The 24,325-nt window shown below is 35.3% G+C and overlaps 2 protein-coding genes across 2 annotated transcripts; one reads left to right on the top strand and one right to left on the bottom strand.

Annotated features, from left to right (window-relative positions):
- Window positions 1-202: 202 nt before the first annotated feature.
- LOC123884428 (E3 ubiquitin-protein ligase UPL6) lies at window positions 203-24,040 on the bottom strand. The gene is made up of 26 exons (XM_045933520.1): window positions 23,366-24,040; window positions 21,443-21,540; window positions 21,195-21,322; window positions 20,234-20,345; window positions 19,036-19,216; window positions 14,425-14,595; window positions 11,858-12,040; window positions 10,959-11,034; window positions 10,516-10,631; window positions 10,138-10,427; window positions 9,886-9,982; window positions 9,457-9,600; window positions 8,811-8,894; window positions 8,605-8,691; window positions 8,333-8,473; window positions 8,107-8,232; window positions 6,968-7,066; window positions 6,748-6,815; window positions 6,326-6,392; window positions 5,711-5,881; window positions 5,525-5,614; window positions 4,407-4,487; window positions 1,983-2,056; window positions 1,830-1,901; window positions 1,459-1,548; window positions 203-583 (listed from the first exon to the last, which is right to left on the bottom strand). The coding sequence occupies exons 1-26, from the start codon at window positions 23,522-23,524 to the stop codon at window positions 517-519; spliced, it is 3,072 nt and encodes a 1,023-aa protein (XP_045789476.1). The 5' UTR covers window positions 23,525-24,040; the 3' UTR covers window positions 203-516.
- On the top strand, window positions 15,284-18,677 carry LOC123884429 (uncharacterized mitochondrial protein AtMg00810-like). The gene has a single exon (XM_045933521.1). The coding sequence runs from the start codon at window positions 17,086-17,088 to the stop codon at window positions 18,250-18,252; it is 1,167 nt and encodes a 388-aa protein (XP_045789477.1). The 5' UTR covers window positions 15,284-17,085; the 3' UTR covers window positions 18,253-18,677.
- Window positions 24,041-24,325: the final 285 nt, after the last annotated feature.

Genomic DNA, 24,325 nt, shown 5'->3' with positions numbered 1-24,325 from the left:
AAAGTTGTCTTCCCAAACTCCTCTATTATTTTCTTTTTCTCAAAACTCTTCCCTCTCCTCCCCTCCAAAATCGCAAACAAAAACAAAACCCTAGGGGAAGCGGCAGTAAGGTGGTGATTAATAATATATTGTTGTATAACTCCAACAAAGTGAGTAAAAAATATATCTAATTCCAACACATTTTATTTTGTAAACAATTATCTTGCAAAATATCCTATGGCATATCTATTTTGATTGTTATACCATAAATGAAAAGTATCCTGCCAAGAAGTGAATATTAGTATTACAAAATGAATTCATATCTTGAGCATATTTACATTTGAACATTACACTTACAAGATAGATGGTAAAAATGAATATATACACCACATTTCTATTCTCAGTTCTCATCATACCATCGGATCTGGTAATATATTTGTCTTCAATGCCACTCCGACGATTGTCTAGAAGCGAGTCATCTTCTACAGGTATGGAGAACAAACTTTATATGGTAATTTCCAATTGCAATGCCTCCATTTAACTCAAATCAAAGCCAGCATCAGCATTTATGGCATACAATAGTTTGGATTCCAGTTGATCCTTACTGCACATACATAGAGATGGGTTTGGCAATTCAGAAAAATAGGAAGCAAAACGACACCGAAAAGGACTAGATAAAAATAATAGTTGTTCAATCTACAGAAAAGAAAAATACAAGATAATAAAATCCAAACTACAGAATCAAGGTAACCTAGATAAGCATATATACGACAAAGAGATTTAGCAGCCCAAGAACCGTCTGTTTTTACAATCCTAATCAAAGACTTCAGGAAAATTCAAATGAAAATAGTACTGCTGGAATTAAAAACAAAATCCATCTTCCCTATACTTACAAATTTGCAATAAACTGTGGCACAGACAATATATGAATTAAAATTAACGTTGGATATTAAAAAATGTGGTGTAATGAGTCACATCTAAGCTTAAAGCAACAACAATATCTTCAAAGTCAGTGTTTTAAGAACACCTTAAGCATAAGTTTTCATGCTCAACAACAAAAGTATTTCATTTAATTTACGTCCAAGAAGCTCTACAAGGCATGAAATCTATTTTTTATTTTTTTTTAAATGTTATGAACTTATGATAATACTTCAATATTCCTACAGTTAACTATCATCATTCCTTATCATGTCTAATACATGTAATACACTCATCATAAAACTTACTCCTGCCCCTCCTACAAGCACACACAAAACAACACATTTAAATGATAAGACCTTTGTCACTAATTCCTACGCATTATTTCGTTAATATATAATGTTAATTTACAAAACAGTTTTTCACATTACTGACGTGAGTATACTCAGTTTCAATATATTCAATTTATGACCACTCTTGAGATCTATAATGGTAATAAAAATATAAATTCCATATTCGCAGTGCAAACTAAAAAGACAAGCTAGCACCACTAGTACAAACCTTCTATATGGTGGAAGCTTTAACAGATTCATACAGGTAGCCGATGTTGGTAATCTGTCCAGAGCATCCTCAGAAGCATTACCACCAGCCCTACAAGGAACAAAGTCAGAATATTGCACCCAGCAATCCCTTTGTCTATAACATATACAAGTTCAAACATTACAGGGGAAACATAATCAGAGTGAATTACTAGTATTAGGCAACTATTAAGGATTCGAAGTTTAAAATTTTAGTGGCAAATATATCATCTTCTACAGCTAATAATGTATTTAATACGACAATTTCAAATAAAAACTTTCTATGAATTGATTTTTAAACCATTGTCTGAGACTATTGATTAGCAATACCCTTGATATTATTAAAGCATTCACCTTTGTATGCAGAACAAAGGCTCAAGATAACGGAATCCAAGCAACGGTCCTCTGGAGCAACCTGTCACAAACCTGTAAAGATGGTAAATTTATTACTCACACTGAGATATGTCATCAATAGAGACACGGAATCCTATATAACTGTTATCTTACTTTAAGAATTTCTTCTGGTTTTCCATTGAAAATCCTTTGAGTACTTCCCAGAACATCTCAATCACATTGTGCTCCTATCAGAAGAAATATATGTCAGAAAAGAGTCAATTAAGAAAGTCGATTCAAGACAGGTCTTGCCCTTCTCATCATGAGTTAATGACATGAAAAATTAGGACTCTAAATGATATTTAGACAAGATGTAAAAAATAAATATGCATGTACAAGATCAACAAACACCTTTTTTTTAATCAAACTTTATATATAAGTTTCACTATAAAGAAAGAGGGGACATGAAATTAGGGGGATAATAAGATATCCTCCAATGTCAAAGAAATGGCAAAAGGATTGCAGTTGGCGATTCCCCTGAAACAAGAAGCAACTATAAAGGCCCAATCCAACTTGTGTTGAACTCATAAATTTTAAACATAAGAGTGATATGAGACTAAACACTAAGACAAGACTCCTAAGCCTAAATATAAGAAACTAATCCCATGAGGTAATTCGAGAAATGCTAAACATAATATCAAGATATTATTCTAACACTCCCCCTCAAACTAAAGTTTACTGAGAGTTAGCTTGTTATAAGAAATAATGTATTTCTCTACAATTAACAAAAAATAAATGTGGGAAGGAAACTAAAGGATGCTGGAGAAGCCAAAGAGAATTCCGAGAAAGATAACCTAGCCAAAGGAAATTTCATGACAAGCAATCAAACAAAGCAAGACATGTCCTTCTCAAAACCACATTTGGAAACCTCAAACCAATATCAGAGACCCAAAATATTTGAACATAAAACTAAGTCTAAGAACTGTTCCAAGGGTGTGAGAATATACTAGTTCTCTAGTTCTTACTTAGATTAGCTAGTTCAAAGCTTGCGGTACAAGCTGAGTTAGTTAGTTGGCTGTGCTTTTTATTGAGCATCTGCCTAATTAGCCACTGCCACATCACTGTAACAAACTCCGAGTTAGTTATCAGTGGTGTAGGTTTAGACACTCCTTGGTGTAGGATAAGCTCCTATATAAATCAGTTGTACCTTGATCTTCAGATCAAGATTCACATTTTCAATCAATACAAATAATACTCTCTCTTGGTTACATTCTTTCACTCTAAGAAGGGGCATGATGGTTGAATGCAAAGGAGTATGAACATGTGGATCACACAGTGGAAATGTGTTTAAAAATGGCAATGATTAAGAACTATTTTGGCTATATCACTAGTCGATGTCGGATCTAAACATACCCTCTCACTCACGTCCAAGATTGGACATCTGAATCATGGACAAATACATGGGGAATAACAGAGACCTTAACACATTTCCTCACTCTCAGAACTAAACATTTGCAACATGGGCAAATGTAGTAGTAATAGAAATCCTTCCTGGCCCAATAACTGATTTAGTATACACTCTGATACATGTACAAACATTGCATATTGGTAAAATGAAGACCCAAAACAAGATACATAGCACAACATTAGTTCCCAATGCAATGTCCAAATATTGGTGATAACAACTATCTTTTTTGGGCCCTTCATTCATGTAACATCTATCTTTTTTGGGCAACCATCACCATGTCATTATTTGGCCAAACCGTGTCTTTCTTTGGCCTGAGCACAGTTCACATTTTGAATAATAGATTTGTCATAAATGTAGTTGAGTCATCTGCTATTGAGCTACCCCCTACAAACTTCCGACTCCAAATGTCAAGCATGAGGGGTGTGTTGGAGATTTCTCATTGACTAGCAGTATGGTCTTAATAGAGTTATAAGTGGGGGCATCCCACACCCTAACCCAAAATATACTATTCCCTATCATTTCTGATAAGATACCCCATTCCTATGAACTGGTATAAGATATCCAGTATGCTGCTCTGGGAATTGTTCTAGTAGATGATTTGTACATTTGATGGAAAGGAGGTCTCTTGGTTCATGAACTACACGGAAAACTATTGTGATACCATATGACAAAACTTGAGTAGATGATGTTATCAAGGGCTGTACTGACTATGAGAGGTGGGGCACTCAATTGGACATTTTGTTTGAGATGAAGCAACCAAACTGCAACGTGGTATACTTTTCTAAAGGAAAGTCTTAAGCAATTCCAACCTGAGTAGAACCCAGACCTACTCGTACTATGCATGAAGTGGGGATGACGAAACAGAAAGCGAGTTGGAATCTGAACCACTTTCATATTTGGAATAGAAATGCAAGGAAGGGGTTGAGACAAACCCCATATGTATGTTGAAGGTGAGTTATAGATGAAAAATGGAGAAGCGAAAGACTAGAAACTTTTGAAATATGATTGGTAACTTCATTAAAAAATGAGGCACTAACACTTATTTATACTAATACAAGACGTGAAATCCTAAATAAACATGAGAATTGGTAATAAATTCAAAATAACAGTGCTAATTCTATAATGCTTACACTATGATAGGTTCCTGCATAATTCGTATGCTGCCGCAAATCATCAACATCCAAGCTATCAAGTGATCCTGATATCAGAAGCTGTGGGAAAAAAAAAAGGTCAAGGCATTAATCATTGTTCATTAAACCAAATCCAAAAGAAATTGTGAAACCAATGGCTAGCAATGCCATTTCAACATATAGAGCCCACCCTCTAGAAGGAAAAACAAAGAACAATTAACTGTTGTATGATGAAAAGAACAAGTCGTAAAGCATAAATTTAGTTTCAACTTGTTCAAGGGATGATTATACGTTTATGCAGAATTACATACAAATAAGTCTCATTTTTTTTTTGGTGGGTGATATTGTGCTTACTACGTGTACAGTGTACCTTATAAACCCGCTGTATCGGTGCATAAAAACCAAACACCTCACTCTGTTTTATTCCCTCGTCAAAATCCCCACCCCTTACCTCTTTGAGTCTTGGGTCTATGTTTTGTTCATAATCTTACTCCAAAATCATAATAAACTCTCACACCTACAGTGTATCTTCTTAGATTGCAATCGGTCTCAAAAGGGTTACAAATGTTACTATCTTCTTAGATTGCAATCAGTCTCAAAAGGGTTACAAATGTTACTCCCCTACTCTTTGCCATTATCAAGTCTTAGCCAATGTCACCTTTGATTTTGTTCCACTCACTTCTAAATCTGCCTCATCAACATTACCACTTCGTCTACATGCTGTAACGAATGACTCTCACCATCCAGAGTTGTCTCATGTTCCAGAAAAACAACCTCCCCCACACCCTCTTAGGCATACCCACGCTATATAACATATTCCTTCACCACTGGCTAGTGATGGGGATGGCTCTACTCTGAATCAAATTACTCCAACACCAGTACTACCTTTGGCACTGCCTCTCGAGCTTGATCTTCATCATTTATTTGATATCTTTTAGGTCATACTTTTCATTTTATAAGTACTTATCGTTAGAAAATTATTTGCAACTACAGACCGAACATGGTTATATCCCTCTTGCAGTGATAAGGGATATGATGATATGCAGGAGAAAATGATGTGATATGCAAGAACAAAAATAGCTGTAGAAGCCTAAAAGTGAACTAAGTTATAAGAGAACCTGAAGTTCATGCTCATTAAACATATCAATCCAATCCTTCTGAATAAGTTGCTGAAATCCTCTCAAGAAATGAGAACTTTGTTGACGTATCTGAAAACATTATTATTATTATTATGTTTATGTAATGGAATCTTAAATGCATTAGCATCAAGAAATGCAATTCAAATTCAAATAAATGTACTTTACCTGAGAATTCAAGCGATGATTGGCTACAAGATGGATAAAAGTAATGACATTCTCATTTGTGACACGCAGGTTCTTTCCCCCTGGAAGCAGATCCTCTTCTGTTTGCTCTCCATATTCATTATTTAATATAACAAAGTATAGTTCTAACTCCGAAATGTCACCCTCAAAACGCTGTTAGTCAAAACAGAATCAATGAGAACAAAATGAGACACTCACTAAGAAAAACGAGGATGCCTAAAGTAATTGATGCCGATTCACATGGTAATATAGTAATTTTGTTACAAACCCCAACTCGTCCCAGCTCTATTCTGAAGATCATATAGGGTGGGTATGTTTGGTTGTAAGAAGAAAGTGAGAAATAGAGTATAGAAACTCAGATGAGAGTTTATTATAGGTGAGAAATATAGGTTGTTAAAATTAATATTATGTTCCAACAATTTGTAACCCTTTAAAGCTATATTTATGGGGGGGGGGGGGGGGGGGGTCCATAGAATGACAAATCTAATAGCATTAACTCACACTTGCCAATGAATGGAGGACGAAAATGGACATTGTTAGAATTTTCTCAAGACCGAGGCAGATACAAGGAAATGAAAGCTAAATAAATGATATTACCTTTAGAAAGATAAGATGGCGATATAATTCAGGGTCCAAGGAAGGCAGGTCATTCAAATAGTTGTGCCTGATATAAGACGAAAAAAGGTGTAAGAAAGCAGGAAGTATAGCTTCATCAAATAGTATGGTAATCTCTAACCAAAATAACAAAACAGATAATTCATTTTCTACAATCAAGGAAACACATTTCTATAGGAAGTGTGCAGAAGCACAGCAATTCCTTTCAAGTACAAAACATCCACAACCAGCTAGGCATTACATGAATGCTACCAAGTCTCATTTGTGAAACTTGAACATCAGCACACAGTAAAAATGAGAAAGAAAACAATTGAATGGAAACTCAGGAATTTGAGCATTGAACAATCTAAATTTTAATAAAAAGAACTCCACGAAGCAGGCCAAAAAGACACCTTAATTCTTACTTCTGTTTCAATTTGCTCAAAAAGAATGTAGCAAATGGTAAATCAACAAGAATCCCTTCGAACATAGCCTGCAAATGTAACATGTGAGAGTGAAGTTCAGTTGCACTCAATATAGGAAAAGAATACCCAAAAAAAGGGCATAAGGGCATATAGTAGTACAGTCACTATGCAAGGCCCCACTTTATTGAAGTGACAGGGGAGAAACAGGACAAAAGCATACCTTTGCAAGAAGAGTACCAAGAAAGTGGAAAAATTGGAGATGTTGTTCATGTATCATTCCAGATCCAGGATTTGGATAAAGCAGATGATCCGCTGTTTCCTGGATACATTGATGTTCAGATAGCCGTAAAATTAAATAACAAAGTGAAAAGATAGGGAATGAGTATAACCTAAAGCATTTTCCAAACAGAAGTTTTAAAACTTCAAAGCTTACTTATTTCAATTATATCTTCTGTGACAGACCAGACTCATTGGTTGTTATTACAGGCGAAATGGTTATTTTTTTCAAACTTAGTTAACAACTGGAAAGGTTATTTACTTTTTGGATTCTGGAATCTATCTTCAAACTTCACCCTTTTTAAAGCTATACACCCTAACCAGTACCACCTCACTGCAACTATATTTTCATTCAAGAATACATTAAAAAGCTTCAATTTGGTGGTCAATCTTGGCCATTGTGCTGAAAGGACTATGATAATTCTATTTTGCACATTGTTTTATTTTTAAACCATCCCCCCTTATATATAAGAGCTTTCTGGGCTATGGAGCATTGGCAATGCACACACCCAATCTACTTTGTATTCCAATTTAATTGTATTAATAACAATGGAGTTAAAAAGGATTTAATTCGAGACCATATATGGTCATAGAGGCCACAATACAACATCATGAATTAACTCTCTTAAAAGCTTATGCTATTAGGTGAAGGTCAGAGGCACATGAATGGTATACTCCTTTAGGTAAATAAGGACCAATTAATGTACTATATAGGTTGAGATACTAATATATAAGGATATTATTGGAGAAACAATTCATGGTTTCTTGATATTTTAAGAGCCAATTAATTTCAGACAAATCAAAACTAACACAATATATACTCCCTCCAATTTCAATTATAAGCAAAAGGAACTAACTGCACACATATTAAGAATAGTGGTTAGCCTCTTTTAATTTTGGAGAATTATAGCATTAATTATGGTCAAATTAGTTAGTTTTTGCTTATACTATTTTGGACCAACAAATATGTCCTATATTGTTTGCCTATATTTGAGACTGGGGTAATGTATATGTATGTACTATGTCTATGATAATGATAATAATAATAATAATAATAATAATAATAATAATAATTCATATCACCTTAAATAATCCATACTGCACATCAAAGGAAGCCCGTGTGATGTTCTCCATGAAATCTTTGAATATTCCACCTCCATCTATTCCAGCTTCTTCAACTCCAAATTCATTGACAAAAGTCACACGAATCTGAAAATTGAATAAAAGAATGATTTAGAAGTTCCCTTAAAAACTATAAAGTAGGGAATGGTTGATAAATGTCAGGATGGGCCTTGGGAAAGAACATCACCAGTCCTCGAAGATCATCTTCTGACAACTGACTCATTTGATTATAAGCATCTTCCAAAATATGATCACGTCTTATTCTGAACCGGTTTCTAGTAAATACAGCTTGAGATCCTTGTCTTTGCCTAGCTGCAGCTAGTTGAGACTGATGAAACAATAATAGAAGGTAGTTAAGTATATGAAACTCCAAAGGTGCTCATTGGCATTCATTTTAAATACATAATAACACATGCATAGTCAATATCAAATGAAGTCAAAATTGAATGAAATTCTTACAGTGAAAATTTTAACCCTGCTTGTAAATGGTATCAAGAAAGCAGCCTGCTTTAAAATTTCATTTGCTCGTGCATTTTCTATAACAGCCTGTGGAGAAAAAGATTATATAACTACCAAATTAAGATCATGTAAATTTAGCTTCTTCAAAAAAAAAAAGATCATGTAATCGTTTCACCTTATAACACTACAGTAGGGAGGGATCATACCTGGGAGATAAAAAAGTCATTCACCCCATCAGCATGGAAATCACTGGGGGATGTAAACTGTCGTCTATTGTTCCAATCTTGGAGCTGAGAGAGGAAAATCAAAAGGCAAGTTAGGAGGAAGAAGAAGAAACCCAACATATCCTTCAAAATGAAAAAGGGGGGAAAATAATAAAAAAAGCAGTAACTAAGGGTTCCTGTCTCTGATAAAATGCGGTAATTAAGGGTGACCAATCTTTGACGGTTATGGCATTGCACCATAAAGCCATAAACAAGAAACTCATGTTAGAATTCCAAGAAACTCATGGATTCTATAAGAGTTGAGAGAGATTGCAATTGAATCTTGTTTGATTCTTCTGTACTTTTCACAACTGAATTGATTACAGTGGTTAAGATCTATTTATAGATCTGTGTAACAGTTGCTGATCTATCTAACTCATGGTTAATTAGTTAGTTCCTGAAATCTAGGGGTTAGTTAGGGACCAGTTACAAAGGGAAACTATAGAGTAGAGATGGTGTACAGTAGATATAGTGGGACTTAAGTTTAATGATAGCTACTTCAACTATCCAAAGGTTAGTTGAATCTATCCTTGTATGAAACATAAAATAAAATTAGATATATACAACCGAATTGTTTCCACTGTTCTACCTGGGACAGGAGCTCAGAGACAACTATGCTAACCCTCTGTTGAATGCCATCAATTGAAAGCTTTTTACTGCTTGTCCTAACTGCATTAGACCTAACTGAATTAGCAGATGAGGTATGATTTACCCACAGTAGCTGCCACAGAGCCTGCAGAAACAGCAAAATCACTGAAATTAACTGTAACTGCAAAATGTTACATGTGTATGAAGCAATATAAGGAATGTAAGCAATATTATTGGCCACGCCCACCACTTTTAGAAAACATAAATTCTCCAGTTCTTTGGACAAGTGGATAGACAAACTTATCTGGATCTTGCTTAAAGTGAAAGGAAAAAAAGGTTCCATTTCAGTAAACAATTACTGAGCTTTCCTAAGGATTTCAATCTCCGAACTCTCAACAAATTTATAGATAATATATTCCCAAAACGTTACCTGCTTCAATAGAATGATGAGGCTGCTGATATCCTTCAGTGATAGGGGTTTCTCCTGCTCATAAAATTCCTCATTATCAACTATCATAAGCATATGCCTGACCAGAAAAAGATTATAATATACTTCAATCATCACGCTCAAACAAGACTGATTAGATTAACAGAAAATTGAATGACCATATGGGCACAGAGGCTATAGTTCATACACCAATACAAGTATTTATTAAACAAGTCAACAGTACAAATGTCTTACTTGTAGACAGGACAGAATACAGCAAGAGGTAACAGCCAACCAGGGGCATCCCCTGAGAGGTATGATAACCGCTCAGACAAAGTTGACCATTTTTTGTTCTCATGGCACCGCTTCATAAAATTCCAAAGCATAGGAACAAGGTCAGTTCTGTAGGCGAGCACAGTCATAATCCTTTCAAGTGGCAATGTGTTGAAGATAACATATAAAAACCCACAAACTGCACCAACAGCTGCAACCTCCATATCATCTGGCCCATTTGCAGATGAAATATCTCTAAATAATATATTTGTCTGCACATGTGAAAACCAAGATACAAAAGTGGTAAAGGAAAATTTTGATGGAACCCAAGATACAAAAGTGATTTGCATGATGATATACCAGTTGGAGAAGGAAGCGAGTATCTATGGAACTACAAATTTGTTGATCTAATTTTCTATCCAGAGCTACTTCCATGACTTCATCGCCAGTCGTATCATCCTCAGCGATCACAGAATCTGAAATTAGCACCGACCAGCTTAAAAACAAATGGTACAGAAAGATGTATAATCATTTCATATTTGCATAAAAATGATAAATCTATCAACAATGATGAAGCAAAGATAAATTTAGCAACTGTTGGTTAAACATAATTCTTGAGTATTCAAAAGATAAATTTATCAACAATGGAGCACCTATAATGGTGGTCCATGTAAGCCTTGGCCTTCTTTTATCCATAAAAATGAAAGAAATAAAATGAGAAGAAAGTTGGCAGTGTTCAAGGTCAAAAATTAGAAAGAAAGGGAAAGTCTTTGATCAAACCAAACTCTGATTAGAAAACATACTTTGTCTAGTATCAGATCTTGTCAGAGAGGGGTGTGCCTCCAGTAAAAATGTAGTAACAGCTGCAAGGTCTATGGCCTGAAAAGAAATAAATACAAATCAACTTTAAAACATGCACAAGGTTTTACGCAAAGGTTTCAAACTTCAATTGCATCAAAAATCAAACAACTTGAACCACCAGTCCACCAATACCCCACCCCCTCCCAAATCTAAAAAAATCAACTTTTAGTCATATGATCGTATCTAAAGACAGTTTTATGCAGAATGATCAGAAGATATTAAAAAGATTATACATATGGATATATGAAACATCCCAACTTTGTTTAGTTTGTAGAGCCTTAGAGCTCTAACCCTCCAACCCTCTAAAGGAATGTTCAGATAAATAATTTAATAAGTGCTTGTTCAGTAAACACTTATCAAACAAGAGCTTATGATGGCAACTTATTTGTATTCTCAACATTTGTTTTCGCCATAAAATTTAGAATTTAGGGATGAGTAAAAATCTAAGAGGGGATGGGACTTGGGAGTAAGTTTTGCATATGTTACTTCTATAAGCTATCTCAAGAAGCTTATTAAGATGCCCCCTATAAGATTTTTAAAACATTTACATAAGTGCTTAAGTCATGAGACACCAAATATGCTCTTTAAAAAGACCTCTACATCTTTTTCAACCTGTTTGTGGTTTCTCCTTTCCTAAGCAAGAAGCTTAGCCTACGACCTTATACTTCAATCTAATATTCTCATTTTATCTTGAGTGTGTTTCTTCATTTATACAATATAGAAAAAATCATGACACCAACCTTTGACCTAATCCAAGGTAAGTCATATTGGGAGATACATGAAGGATATCAAACATCGAATAATGATAGCAAATGGCACATTGTAGGATTTATAAGCTCACCATATCGAATGAACAGTCGGGTTGAGACAAAGAAACCCCGCCAGTTTCTAATATATTTCCAAGAAGACAGGCATAGGTAGGAAATTCATCTGATATATCCTTAGGTAGAAAATTGATCAGATTTGGCACAAACGTCGCCATTTGATGAATGTAATGCTGGCCCATTCCCTTTCTTGCAAAAACCTGCGTACCCGGAAATAATCATACTTTTCACAATACTTGCCACAGTAAAAAATAAATCTCCACAACATAAGCAAGCTCACGAAGGAGACTCAACAGCATGAGGATTGGAGTAATAAAAAAGACAATAATTATCATTGACATAAATGTTAAAGAGTCCCACATTGGATGAGATACGGTCTAAAAATGTGTTTATAAGTGGTTGGTAGTCCTCACCTTACAAGCGGGATTTTTAGGGATGATTGAATAGGCCCATTCGAAAGGCCCAATATAAAAAATCTAAGGTGGTATCAAAGTCTGTCCAAGAATTCTTGGGCCAGTGATAGCTTTTCATCATATGCATGTTTAGTCTTTATTTATCTTTTTTTTTTTTTTTTGAAAACTTGGTATCCGGCCCTAGGACCGACTAATCCAAGGGGACCAATCCCACCGCCCACTTGCGGGGGCCCCATTTAAAGCCAGAGTTTTTTTCTCTGTATGGACTTAGCCCACCCAAATTGGCACCAGGGGGAATCGAAACCGAGACCTTGAGAGGAGCATACTCCAAGGACCCAAGCCAACACCACTTGACCAACCCCAAGTGGGTTTTATTTATCTTAGTTATCTTAAGTCGTTAGTTAATTTTAGGAGTTATTTGATATAGTTTATTAATTTTTAGTTCTTCAATTCAATAAGGTAACATGCTTTCATTTTCTTGATTAACCAGACACTTTTCGTAGTTTTCTTTCATGGGTTCGGCGATGCAGGTTGATCGCTTAGTGGAACATTGCACTGTTGAAGGCTTGAAGTTTTTGATGCATCACCTAGCAAGGGGATAACCTCATCTAACGAGGAAAGAATTGCAAATATCATGCAGCTTCTGTCTAATCTCACATGGAGACCGGACTGAGCTCGCCAGGCAATGGAGTATGATTGTGCGTATGTTTGTGTCATATCGCTTGGCGACGCGGCACATTCACTAGGCGATGGCATTTAACTCTGGTACATAAGTAAGCTTGTTTTAATAAAAACCTAATCGCTTGGAGTATTGATAATGGAAAACGGCTTTTGCAGTTAGAAGACACCATAAATTGAAGATTCAACCTTGGTAACAAGAACTTGAATGCTCAATGGACTCCTATGAAAATGAGTAACTAAATTTCTTAGATTAGGAGTAGATCAACCTCCTTAAAGTTATTATGTGATTCAAATTCTCGTTTTACTAATGCAATTTGGTTAATTTTAATTGAGCTTTAGTCCCCGTTCTTATGCTTTTCTAAAATTGGTTGTTATGGAATTAATTTTGGGATTACTTTCACCACTGGAAGATGGTTAGTAATAACTGAAAATTGGGACTATTTTACATGAACATAATGACCATAGGGATAAGGCACATGTCCTATCAATGTGTTGTTTTGATCTTTGATTTTAATGCACTATTTGATGGTTAATCACCTAAGGAATAGGGTTTTTCATTTGGTAGTACAGATTTTGAGTCAAGGAATTGTCCTTAACCTATTTTGGTTAATTGTACTTCATGAAAACTAAACTAATTGTTTTAATTGAGAGTTCTAGAACATGATAGTGTGGAAGAGGGGATTTGAGGCCCTGGTTACTTTCATAAATTGTTAATTCGCATTCTTGCAATTTGCTTTTGGTTGCCAAAATTATTCAAACATACTTCACTTTTTTTCCTAAGTAAACTAAACTTTATTGCGTGGAAAAAATACAACAATATGTTACTATGTACGATTTTGTACACTTGCCAAATTGTTATCGGCTGAGCATGAGAGGTGTCACCACTATCAGACCACTCAGGTCACATTTCAAATGTCCAGTCCTGTGCATGAGAGGTGTGCTTATAGTCTCACAATAGATGATATATAACCTAAAAATGTGTATATGTGACGGGAAGTCCTAACCTTACAAGCTGATTTTGTAGAGTTGAACTTAGACCTAACCCAAAATCTAAGAATAAACAACAAAAGGAACAAAAGTAACATCTCCCTTGAGCATAGCTTGAGTTAAACCATTCTCCTTAGATTCCAATTAGTATGCAGAAGCCTCCAGGTAAATGGTAAAGCAAATAACTTTTTGTTCCACAATATTGAGTTGCTTATTAGTTATACATTGCATATTAAAGTTTTCCCTCCAGGTTGAATTTACTTGGTTATATATGATATATCAGCTTATTGCACATTGACATGATATTCATTGGCGCATAGAGAGATTATAAGTCGGGTTTTATGCACTAATTTATTTGATTGTCTATTTCAATAGAGGAATAGAAAGAAGGAACCTTAATAAAATAGAATAGATACATATAATATAATAATACATCTCTTTTAACTTCTAGATATCACAAAGGAGAGTACCGCCAAAAAAAATATAATTAGTATAATAAATACCTGTCTTAAGTTTGGAAAAACATGCCATAAGAAAGGAATTGTAAGGATCTGCGATGAGAAGCTATATCTTGGATCAATGTCTGAACAGATACATGGATTCTGACCAATGTGACACATTACACCTGTAAGCACATGCTCCAAAGACGATTCAATACATTTTTCTGCATTATCCTGCAGTAGACCATTCAAGTAGTTTATGCATTATAAGTGACAGATAAAAAAAAGCCAGATTAACTGGTGAACGGAATTTAAATTTGATTGTATATTTGATCCACTGGCCTGAGTTTTCTTAATTGAATAATTTTTACAGAAAAGGATATCACAGATGCATATAGTTCAATATTATAAGGTTATAGATGACGAAGGAGGGAGGAGAAAGAAATGACGACTTTGAGTTATGATTATGGTTTGATGTTTACAAAAGACTAACATCATCGACCTCGATCATTAGCTATACTAATACTAACATCATTGACCTTGATCATCTAGCATCTCTAGTTTGAGTCCAGTTCTGGTGCTTTCTGTTCGACGCACCTTTGTTAGCCTTATTGGAGTGTTTTCATCAATGGCAAAAATCTGTAATAGTTACGGTATATGTCAGCAAATCTCATCGGCTGTTGCACACACAGGAAACTCTACAGTTTGTTCCTCTCAGTCATCATATGTTGGATCTTGGATTTTGGATTACGGTGCCTCCGACCACGTAGCTGGTAACCGTTATCTCTTATCAAAATTGTCACCACCTAAAATCTCGCAACATATGCTGATGGTTCTAAAGCTAAGGTCACAGGCATCGGTCAAGCCACACCTCTTCCTGAACTACCCTTGACCTCTGTTCCTTTTGTTCCTAGTTCTCCTTTTAATTTAATTTCGGTTAGTCAACTCACATTGATTGCTCTATAACCTTTACTGCCAATTCTTTTTGTATACAGAACCAGAGTACGGGACGGACAATTGGCACAGGATATGAGGCACATGGTCTCTACTATTTCGAGTCTCCACCTTCTGTTGTTTGCACAGCTACAGAGTCTCCAAGTCTAATTCATCGTCGTTTGGGTCACCCAAATTTAAATAAGTTAAAGAAAATGGTTCCCGGTCTCTCTCGTGTACAATCTTTGGAGTGTGAGTCATGTCAGTTGGGAAAACATGTCCGTTCTACCTTTCCAAGTCAAGGTCACCGCCAGGCAAGTTCTCCCTTTGGTCTTGTTCATTCCGATGTGTGGGGTCCAAGTCGTGTCAGTTCTACTTTGGGGTTCAGATATTTCGTTACTTTCATCGATGATTTTTCAAGATGTACGTGGATTTTCTTGATGAAAGAACGTTCAGAGCTATTTACCATATTTCAGAATTTCTGTAATGAAATTCGAACTCAGTTTGGGCTTTCTATTCGTATCTTGCGCAGTGACAATGCAAAAGAGTATTTTTCTGCTCCATTCAATAATTTTATGACATCTTATGGTATGGTTCATCAATCATCATGTCCTCTTACCCCTCAACAGAATGGTATTGCAGACAGAAAACATCGTGTCGTATTATTGAAACTGCACGTACCTTGTTGATTCATGCCAATGCACCTCTGAAATTTTGGGGCGATGCAGTTCTTACGGCTAATTATTTGATTAATAGAATGCCTTCTTCTTCTTTAGATAACAAAGTACCCCACTCTCTCTTATTTCCTAATGAACCTTTATATAAAGTTTCTCCTCGTATCTTTGGTTCTACATGTTTTGTTCATGATCTAACTCCGGGTCTTGATAAGTTGAAGGCTCGTGCAATTAAGTGTATCTTTCTTGGTTATTCTCGAGTACAAAAAGGGTACCGATGTTATTCTCCTTCCACTCAGCGTTTCTACATATTTGCAGATGTCACTTTTTTTGAAGATACTCCATTCTTCACTTCAACAATGTCACAAGAATCTATCTCTGAAGTATTACCCGTTCCCCCTGTTTCATTTGTTCCTAACTTGTCAGCGTCAGATACACCAAATACTTCAGAGTCTTCCATCCCTCCAAAGTCAGAGTCTTCTATACCACCAGAGTCTTCCATCCCTTCAGCTCCTCCCCTTTAATTACTTATCAGCGCCGTCCCCGTCCTGCACAAGTGGAGGAAATCGTCGTTGAAGAGACCAATGCTTCATCTCATGTTCCAATCTCTCAACCTGCTTCAGACCGAGTTGAACCGCCTGTAGACCCACAAATATCTCTTCGCAAAGGTACTCGTTCTACTCGAAACCCTTATCCCATTTATAACTGTTTGAGTTATCATCGCATATCTCCTTCCCATTATGCTTTTGTGTCTGCTATTTCTTCCGTGTCCATTCCAAAAACTGTACAGGAAGCACTTTCTCACCCAGGATGGCGTCAAGCTATGATTGATGAGATGACAGCTCTAGAATCTAACCAGACTTGGACTCTTGTCCCCTCACCTTCAGAGAAATCTATAGTTGGTTGTCGGTGGGTATTCGCCATCAAGGTAGGACCGGATGGTCAAATTGATTGATTGAAAGCTCGTCTTGTAGCTAAAGGCTATACTCAAATTTTTGGTTTGGACTATGGTGACACTTTTTCTCCGGTTGCAAAGATGACTTCTGTCCGATTGAAAGCTCGTCTTGTAGGAAAAAAATGCTTTTTTACATGGTGATTTAGCTGAAGAGGTGTCTATATGGAGCAACCACCTGGGTTTGTTGCTCAGGGGGAGTCTCGTGGCTTTGTTTGTAGGTTGCAGAAAGCTTTATATGGTCTGAAGCAGAGTCCTAGAGCATGGTTTGGTAGATTAAGTTCAGTTCTTCATAAATTCGGCATGGTCCGTAGCGAAGCCGACCATTCAGTGTTTTATAGACATTCATCTACTAACCAATGCATTTATCTTGTTGTTTATGTGGACGACATTGTTATCACAAGAGATGACCAAAGAGGTATTTGTGATCTCAAACAACATTTGTTTCAGCACTTCCAAACCAAGGACTTGGGTCGACTAAAGTATTTTCTTGGAATTGAAGTAGCCCAGTCAAAATCAGGTATTGCCATCTCTCGGAGGAAGTATGCTCTTGACATTTTGGAGGAGACTGGGGTGTTAAATTGCAAACCCATTGACACACCTATGGATCCAAATACCAAGCTTATGCCAAATCAGGGGGAGTCTTTTTCAGACCCAGGTAGATATCGAAGATTGGTAGGAAAGTTGAATTACCTTACTATGACTAGACCTGACATATCCTTTGCCGTAAGTGTTGTTAGTCAGTTCCTTAATTCTCCTTGTGATAGTCATTGGGATGCAGTGGTTCGTATCTTGAGATATATAAAGGGGTCTCCAGGAAGAGGAATAGTTTATGAGAATAGAGGTCACAATAATGTTGTTGCATATACAGATGCAGATTGGGCTGGATGTCCTAGTGATCGACGTTCAACATCTGGTTATTGTGTTCTTATTGGAGGGAATCTTATTTCTTGGAAAAGCAAAAAGCAAAGCGTTGTTGCTAGATCCAGTGCAGAGGCCGAATATCGAGCTATGGCTCTCACCACATGTGAGCTTATTTGGTTGAAACAACTTCTTGACGAATTAAAATTTTGCAAGATTGAGTCAATGAGTCACATTTGTGATAACCAGGCAGCCGTTATTGCATCTAATCCAGTCTTTCATGAGCGGACAAAGCACATAGAGATTGATTGTCACTTTATCCGTGAGAAGATTCTTTCTGGGCAGATCGTTACTTCTTTTGTGAACTCTAATGATCAATTGGCTGATATTTTCACCAAGTCTCTCAGAGGTCCGCGAATATCTTGTATATGTACCAAGCTTGATGCATATGATATATATGCACCAGCTTGAGGGGGAGTGTTGAGATATTGCCTTGATTTAGTTTCCTTTATTACTATTATGTGATATTTTGTTTACATCTTTATGTTGTTAGCACTTATTATTATCCCTATAATTTGGGGATCTTGATTGTATAGTTTTGATTATAAATACAACAGGCTGAGGGCTTAGTCCTTCAAGTAATTCAACCATTTCATTCAAGAACAATCTTAAACAATCTCTCAAATGTTAGTTTGGGTGGTCCAACTTGTTCTTACTAAAATTTGGGATAATTCACAGTCAAGACTAAAAAGGATCTCTGAAAGTTTGTAAATATAAGGTAATTAATTCACATTATATATTTCAACTAGCATTAAAATTCACTGTGCTGTAAATAAAATCTATTTTTACTATTACTAGAGATTTTTATTTTTAGTAGTCCTTTAGTCCATTAATCGGGCTCATTAGGTTAGAATAGCCTATATAAACACATTAGTGGTTGTACATTATTCATAACATGAAATATAATCAGTTTTTTACAGAATTCATTGTATCAGAGGATTCATATTATTGTATGAGGTCATGCTTATTTTGATTTCTCTCCTTGTAAATTATATGTGTTCTTCACTCAAGCATATTCAGAACTTCCCCTCTTATATTTTATTCACATTTTTCTCCCAGGTCATACCGTTAGTTTAAAAATCTTCATAACTAACATATCAAATTTCATATCAGTATAAACAACTTGACAGGGATTAATTTTATAGGGTCCCTAGAAATAAAAAACATAAAAGAAAAAAAAAAATACCCTGTTACCTTTCCTGTCAGAATAATCTCTCTAAGTAGGCCGAATCCATTGTTTTGAGAGAGATATCCTACTATCTTACAGCTCCATGGCAGTTTGAGGTCTATCAACAGTAATAAAACTTCCAATAAAGGAATAGCTGATGCATTAGACTCCTTCGGAGTCAATAAAAGTTGATCCTTTAACTGATTTCTGTCAAGTGAAATAATAATATATCAGCAAGATAACAATATAGCTCCAAAGAAAAAGTAGCCAAACCAAATTACGAGCGGCCATTGCCCCCTTACCTCTCTCCAGTCTAATTAAACTCCTTATTTTAAATATTAAAAAAAGGATGGGCAAATTGAGATTCAACTGAAAAAAATAGTAGCCATTTACATTTCAAACTCTCCCAAAAAACACTCTTGCCCATCAAATAGACTGTTATTTCTTTCTGATCATACCAACTCTCCTTAAAATATACTTGTTAGGTCAAAATTTGTTTGCTATATTTATTTAACAAACCCCCTCACACAAGCCTTTTGGGCTAGAATCACGGAGAATGTGTAAACCGACTCACAGTTTTGCCTCAAACTTAAATTAATTATAAACAACAAGGCGACAGGGATTGATACTCGTAGAATTGGGAGTTGGGTCTAACTCAACCTTACAAAACCGGTTTGTAAGATGAGGATTGCCTCTTACTTATAAACCCTTGTCCAAGCCAACTCACATCCGATGTGGTACTTTTTAACACCCCCCCTCACGCCCAACACTATTAGGCTTGGTACGCGGATATAAATGGTGGGTGGCCCCAAAGCGAGTGGCCCAACAGATCTTGGAGAGGCTCTGATACCATCTTAGAATTAGGAGTTGGGTCTAACTCAACGATACAAAACCGGCTTGTAAGGTGAGAATTGCCTCTTACTTATAAACCTTTGTCCAGGCCAACTCACATCCGATGTGAGACTTCTTAACAAATACCAAAAAAGACCAACTGTCCAGAAGGATTAAGTTATTTGATCAAGGATTGTTACAAGAACAAACTACAATTAGAACCAACTCAATAATTTTAACAATCAGGACAGTTAATGTTGATTATAACACAAGTTTTCCATTCTAAATTATTCAAGTGTTAATATAATAAAAAAGTGACGTTCTACAAATAATAATAATAATAATAATAATAATAATAATAATAATAAATGAATTAAAATAAATAATGCAAACCTGTTATGATGTACTGCACGAATACAATTATATGCAAGCTTCTTCAGTCGGCAGTTCACAAAAGCACATATGGATGAGTAATCTTCACCAGCAAAAAGTCTCACAGCATCCCCTGTTGAATATATTTAAATTCTATGCATTAAGTTTTATTCACCACAATTGAACTTGCATAAAAAGCAAGGATGCAGGTAGATATCTACACAATTTCAATTTACTTTTTTTCTAATAAGCACGGAAGACAAAAATAGTAGCATGCAGAAAAATAAAAGAATTGTGTTATGTTTGTGTGCATCTTAAGCCAAAAAATCATCACAAGGCTTACAAATGGCACGATAGGGAACCGCTTAGTTAAATAGTGAGTTAGATAGTAAATCAGTTAGTTATTTAGTTAAATTGCATAATAGGCATGGGGGAGGAAACACCAACAAAAGCCTTTTTACATCTGCCTCTATATCCCATTCATATCGTATAATGGATATGTGATACTTATAGTGTGGGACTTGTGTGGGATGGTGTGAACTGTGATTCCCAAAACTAACTAACGTATATTCCAAAAAGAAATATAGGACGGAGTCCTTAATTGTATTATCTCCATTGTGGTTCTCAAATATACCAACATTATTTTATTTCATATAATGCCATATATTTTTAGAAAAGGAGAATACAGACAACATACCGAACAGAAAATATACATTAAATAATATATTCGTTCAAATCTTCAGGAAGGGAATTTTTTTTTAAGGAAATCCTATACTCGTTGGCATTGACAAATAGGATTTCCTACCCCGTGACTTTTAGCATTTGTTGTTTGTTTAATGATAATCTTTTTTGGTGGGTGAATAGATCCAATGTAATAGAAATAGATGCTCAGATCCGCAAAATCTTGCCTAAACTAAACTGCAACCAAAGTACAGTAAAAAAAAAACAGTTAAAGCAATGGCAAATGGCGGATAACAATTACCACTTTCTTGAACAAACTGTAGAATCAATCGGCAAATTTGCACAAGAACTAAAAAATCATCATGGTTTTCCACATTAAAGAAATAGAGGAACTGGCGGAGGAAATCAGAATCTGGACCAAAAGCTTTCCTGAATGCACACAAAATGGTATTAAAATGAGCTGCAACAGTATTGCAACGTTCAAGCAAGACAATACCATAATCAAATACATTAATAATTTCTTTATACAGAGAAGGCAAGCAACATCACCTGTCAACATTAAGGCAGTTCGTCCCATAGATTTTAAGGAATTTCTGTCGCAACTTAGAGTGTTCCGTTCTGACAACTTTTTTCGCTCTGAAGCATTTCTGTAGCAAGAAGCAGTTAACAATTTGCAAGAAAACTATGAATTGTAGATCACCATTCATCAGAAATGCATCTCCAGTTGTAGTCGTACATTTTATCAAGTAGAGCACGTCTTAAAACAAATCTAGGTTGGTGAACTCTAAAATTAGAAAATGCTAAATCATAGACTCATAAGTTAAAGTAAAAAATGCACCACAACTAACAAGATCAATTCAATTATTTATTTCGAGTTTTTGACTAAAGAGGTAAAAAATAGTAAATAGCTTTGCCATAATTCACTAGAAACAAAATCTTTCATGTTGAAATTATTAAATATGCAGAGTTTAATTAAGGAAATCAGTCAGTTTAATAAACCATAAAGCCATCACTGTGATACAATCTCACATCATTCCCCTAAAAATGTTGGGGGTGACAGGTTAGGTGAGATGGTCGTTAAGTGATCAGGGTGAAGACGGGATATTTTGGTAGAACTCAACTGGTAGAGTCTAGAGAGAAAGGAAATGTCAGTGTGATGTATTATTAAGCTGAATTTCCTCTTATCCAAAGATTCAGAAGCAGGAAAAGATATACAATTCTGCAGGGCACTCAAGAGATTCTGCTCCTCTTCCTAACTATTTTCCCAATCCTTCTCTCCCTGTATAACCGTAAAACTAACTAAATCAAGTTGTTACATGGTTACCCACACTAAATGGTTGGGGAATGATACTCTCCAACTCCCCTATTCTTCCTAGTATAGACCCTTTTCATTATGGGCCTGCTATCCTATTTAAAATTTAAAATTCAGGAAATGAGAGGTATATTGAAAGCAGGACTCTCCTTAGGAGATCACTAATATAATATTTGCTAGATAAGAATTAAAAAAATATGAACATATCTTTGGTATATTAAGATGATTAATTTGAACAGCTGTTGGTCAAAGGACAAAAGCAAGATCAGGTAGTAGGAAACAGATGCACAGAAGATGGTACCAACTAATTTAAAGCAATGATTTAGATGGAACTTTAAAGCATATATATGTTTAAACTCATGTATTACCAAAAGAAACAAATAGAGCAAGGGATTTTTACTATTATCTATTTTTTTATTATTTAACTCAAATTCTAATATTCTATAAAAAAAATACCATTTAAGCTACAAAATACCAACAATTACCAAACAAAGAGCTGAGAGCCAAAGTCCCACCATATCGGCCGATATTTACCATAACAGATAGGCCAAAATCTTACCATATAGCAGATTATCCTGTTATGTGGCGCCACGATAGCAGATTATGGCAGAAAACCTTGGCATATCAGCTGATATTTACCATAACAAATAGGCCAAAATCCTACCATATCGGCCACTTTGTGGCACCGCAATAGCAGATTATGGCGAAAAAACTTGCCATATGACCCATATCTACAATAACAAAGAGGATAAAATCCGCCACCGACCGTGTCCGATATTCAATAACACTGCTATGTACTACTGTATTATCATGTCATCATGTGTCTATGTGACATCCATCATCACACTAGTTTTGGAACACTCAATAGAAGACAAAACAGTAAACCTAATACTTCAAAATGGAAATTCAAATTGCCACAATCAGCTTAACACCCCCACAAATTTCAATTTCACACTACCAATGCATTAAAAAGCAATCACATATCCAAAATGCATAAGAAAAAAGCTCAATCATTAGCAAAGAAAATTCACTGTGCAAAAAATTAAAAAATGCACCAATTTTCACTACAAGAAATTCGAACTATTCTACAATCAAGCAAAACTAACCGAATCAAAATTATCAATTATCAAATCAAGAACATTAAGAAGCATGAAAAAAACCTGAATCCGAAGTGCAGCAGAGTTCTGCTGACGCAACCACAACCGTCGATTCCTTTCCAATCGAGTCTGTTCAAGAAGATTCTTTCTATCTCTTTCCTTCGTACTGCGACCACCTAAATCGACGCGTTTACGATTAGAAGGATCGCCACTGAAGAACATGTTCGATTTTTTCAACTAAGATATAACCAATTCACGACCTAATTGGAATTTGGAAGAGGAAAGTGGAAAATCACGATTCTTGGATGAATTTAGGGTTTTGAAGAGAAAATTGCCCCAAAATCCGAGAAAATATACGGGAAAATGATGGAAGTAGGTAGAAAGGGAATTGTGAATAGGAGAAACTGATTTAATAATGGGAAATTAAATGAAATGAAATGAAAGTGAATTGAATATTACTAATTTATAATGTATTTATACGAAGAAAAGTGTATGAATATGAAAATAAAAGGAATGGAAAGTGAAAGAACGAAGAAAAATTTGATTGTGCTCTAACTTTTTTATTTTTAAGGTGAAGTGTGTGTTTGTAATAAGAGGAAGCTTCTGATGAGGGTAAAGAAACAAGAACTGGTTCCAATTTGAGAGGTAAGAATTGTACGAAATGAAGAAGCACTTGCAAATTGGAGTAGAATTAAATTGGTAAAGGGACTTTCAAATAGATAGATTCTTTTAATATTTAAAAAAAAATAAAATAGGTTATGTATGTGCTAAAAGTTTTTAAATTTGATTTTTATGTTGATACCAGGAATAAACCCGTGCGTTGCACGGATTCGATTAAAATATATAATTAATATATTTTTATAAATAAAAAATAATCATTGTGATAACTATAATCACATATAGTTAAATAATATATATTATTTTAAAATATGATTATGTTTAATATTAGTATATGAGTAAAAAAAAAAGTTGTTTAGAAATATTAGATTTTTTATTAATTTATATCGTAGTTTGTTTATATTT

This window comes from Trifolium pratense, linkage group LG5 (assembly GCF_020283565.1).
Source record: "Trifolium pratense cultivar HEN17-A07 linkage group LG5, ARS_RC_1.1, whole genome shotgun sequence".
NCBI classification, from domain to species: domain Eukaryota; kingdom Viridiplantae; phylum Streptophyta; class Magnoliopsida; order Fabales; family Fabaceae; genus Trifolium; species Trifolium pratense.
This window is presented reverse-complemented; position numbering and strand designations above follow the sequence as displayed.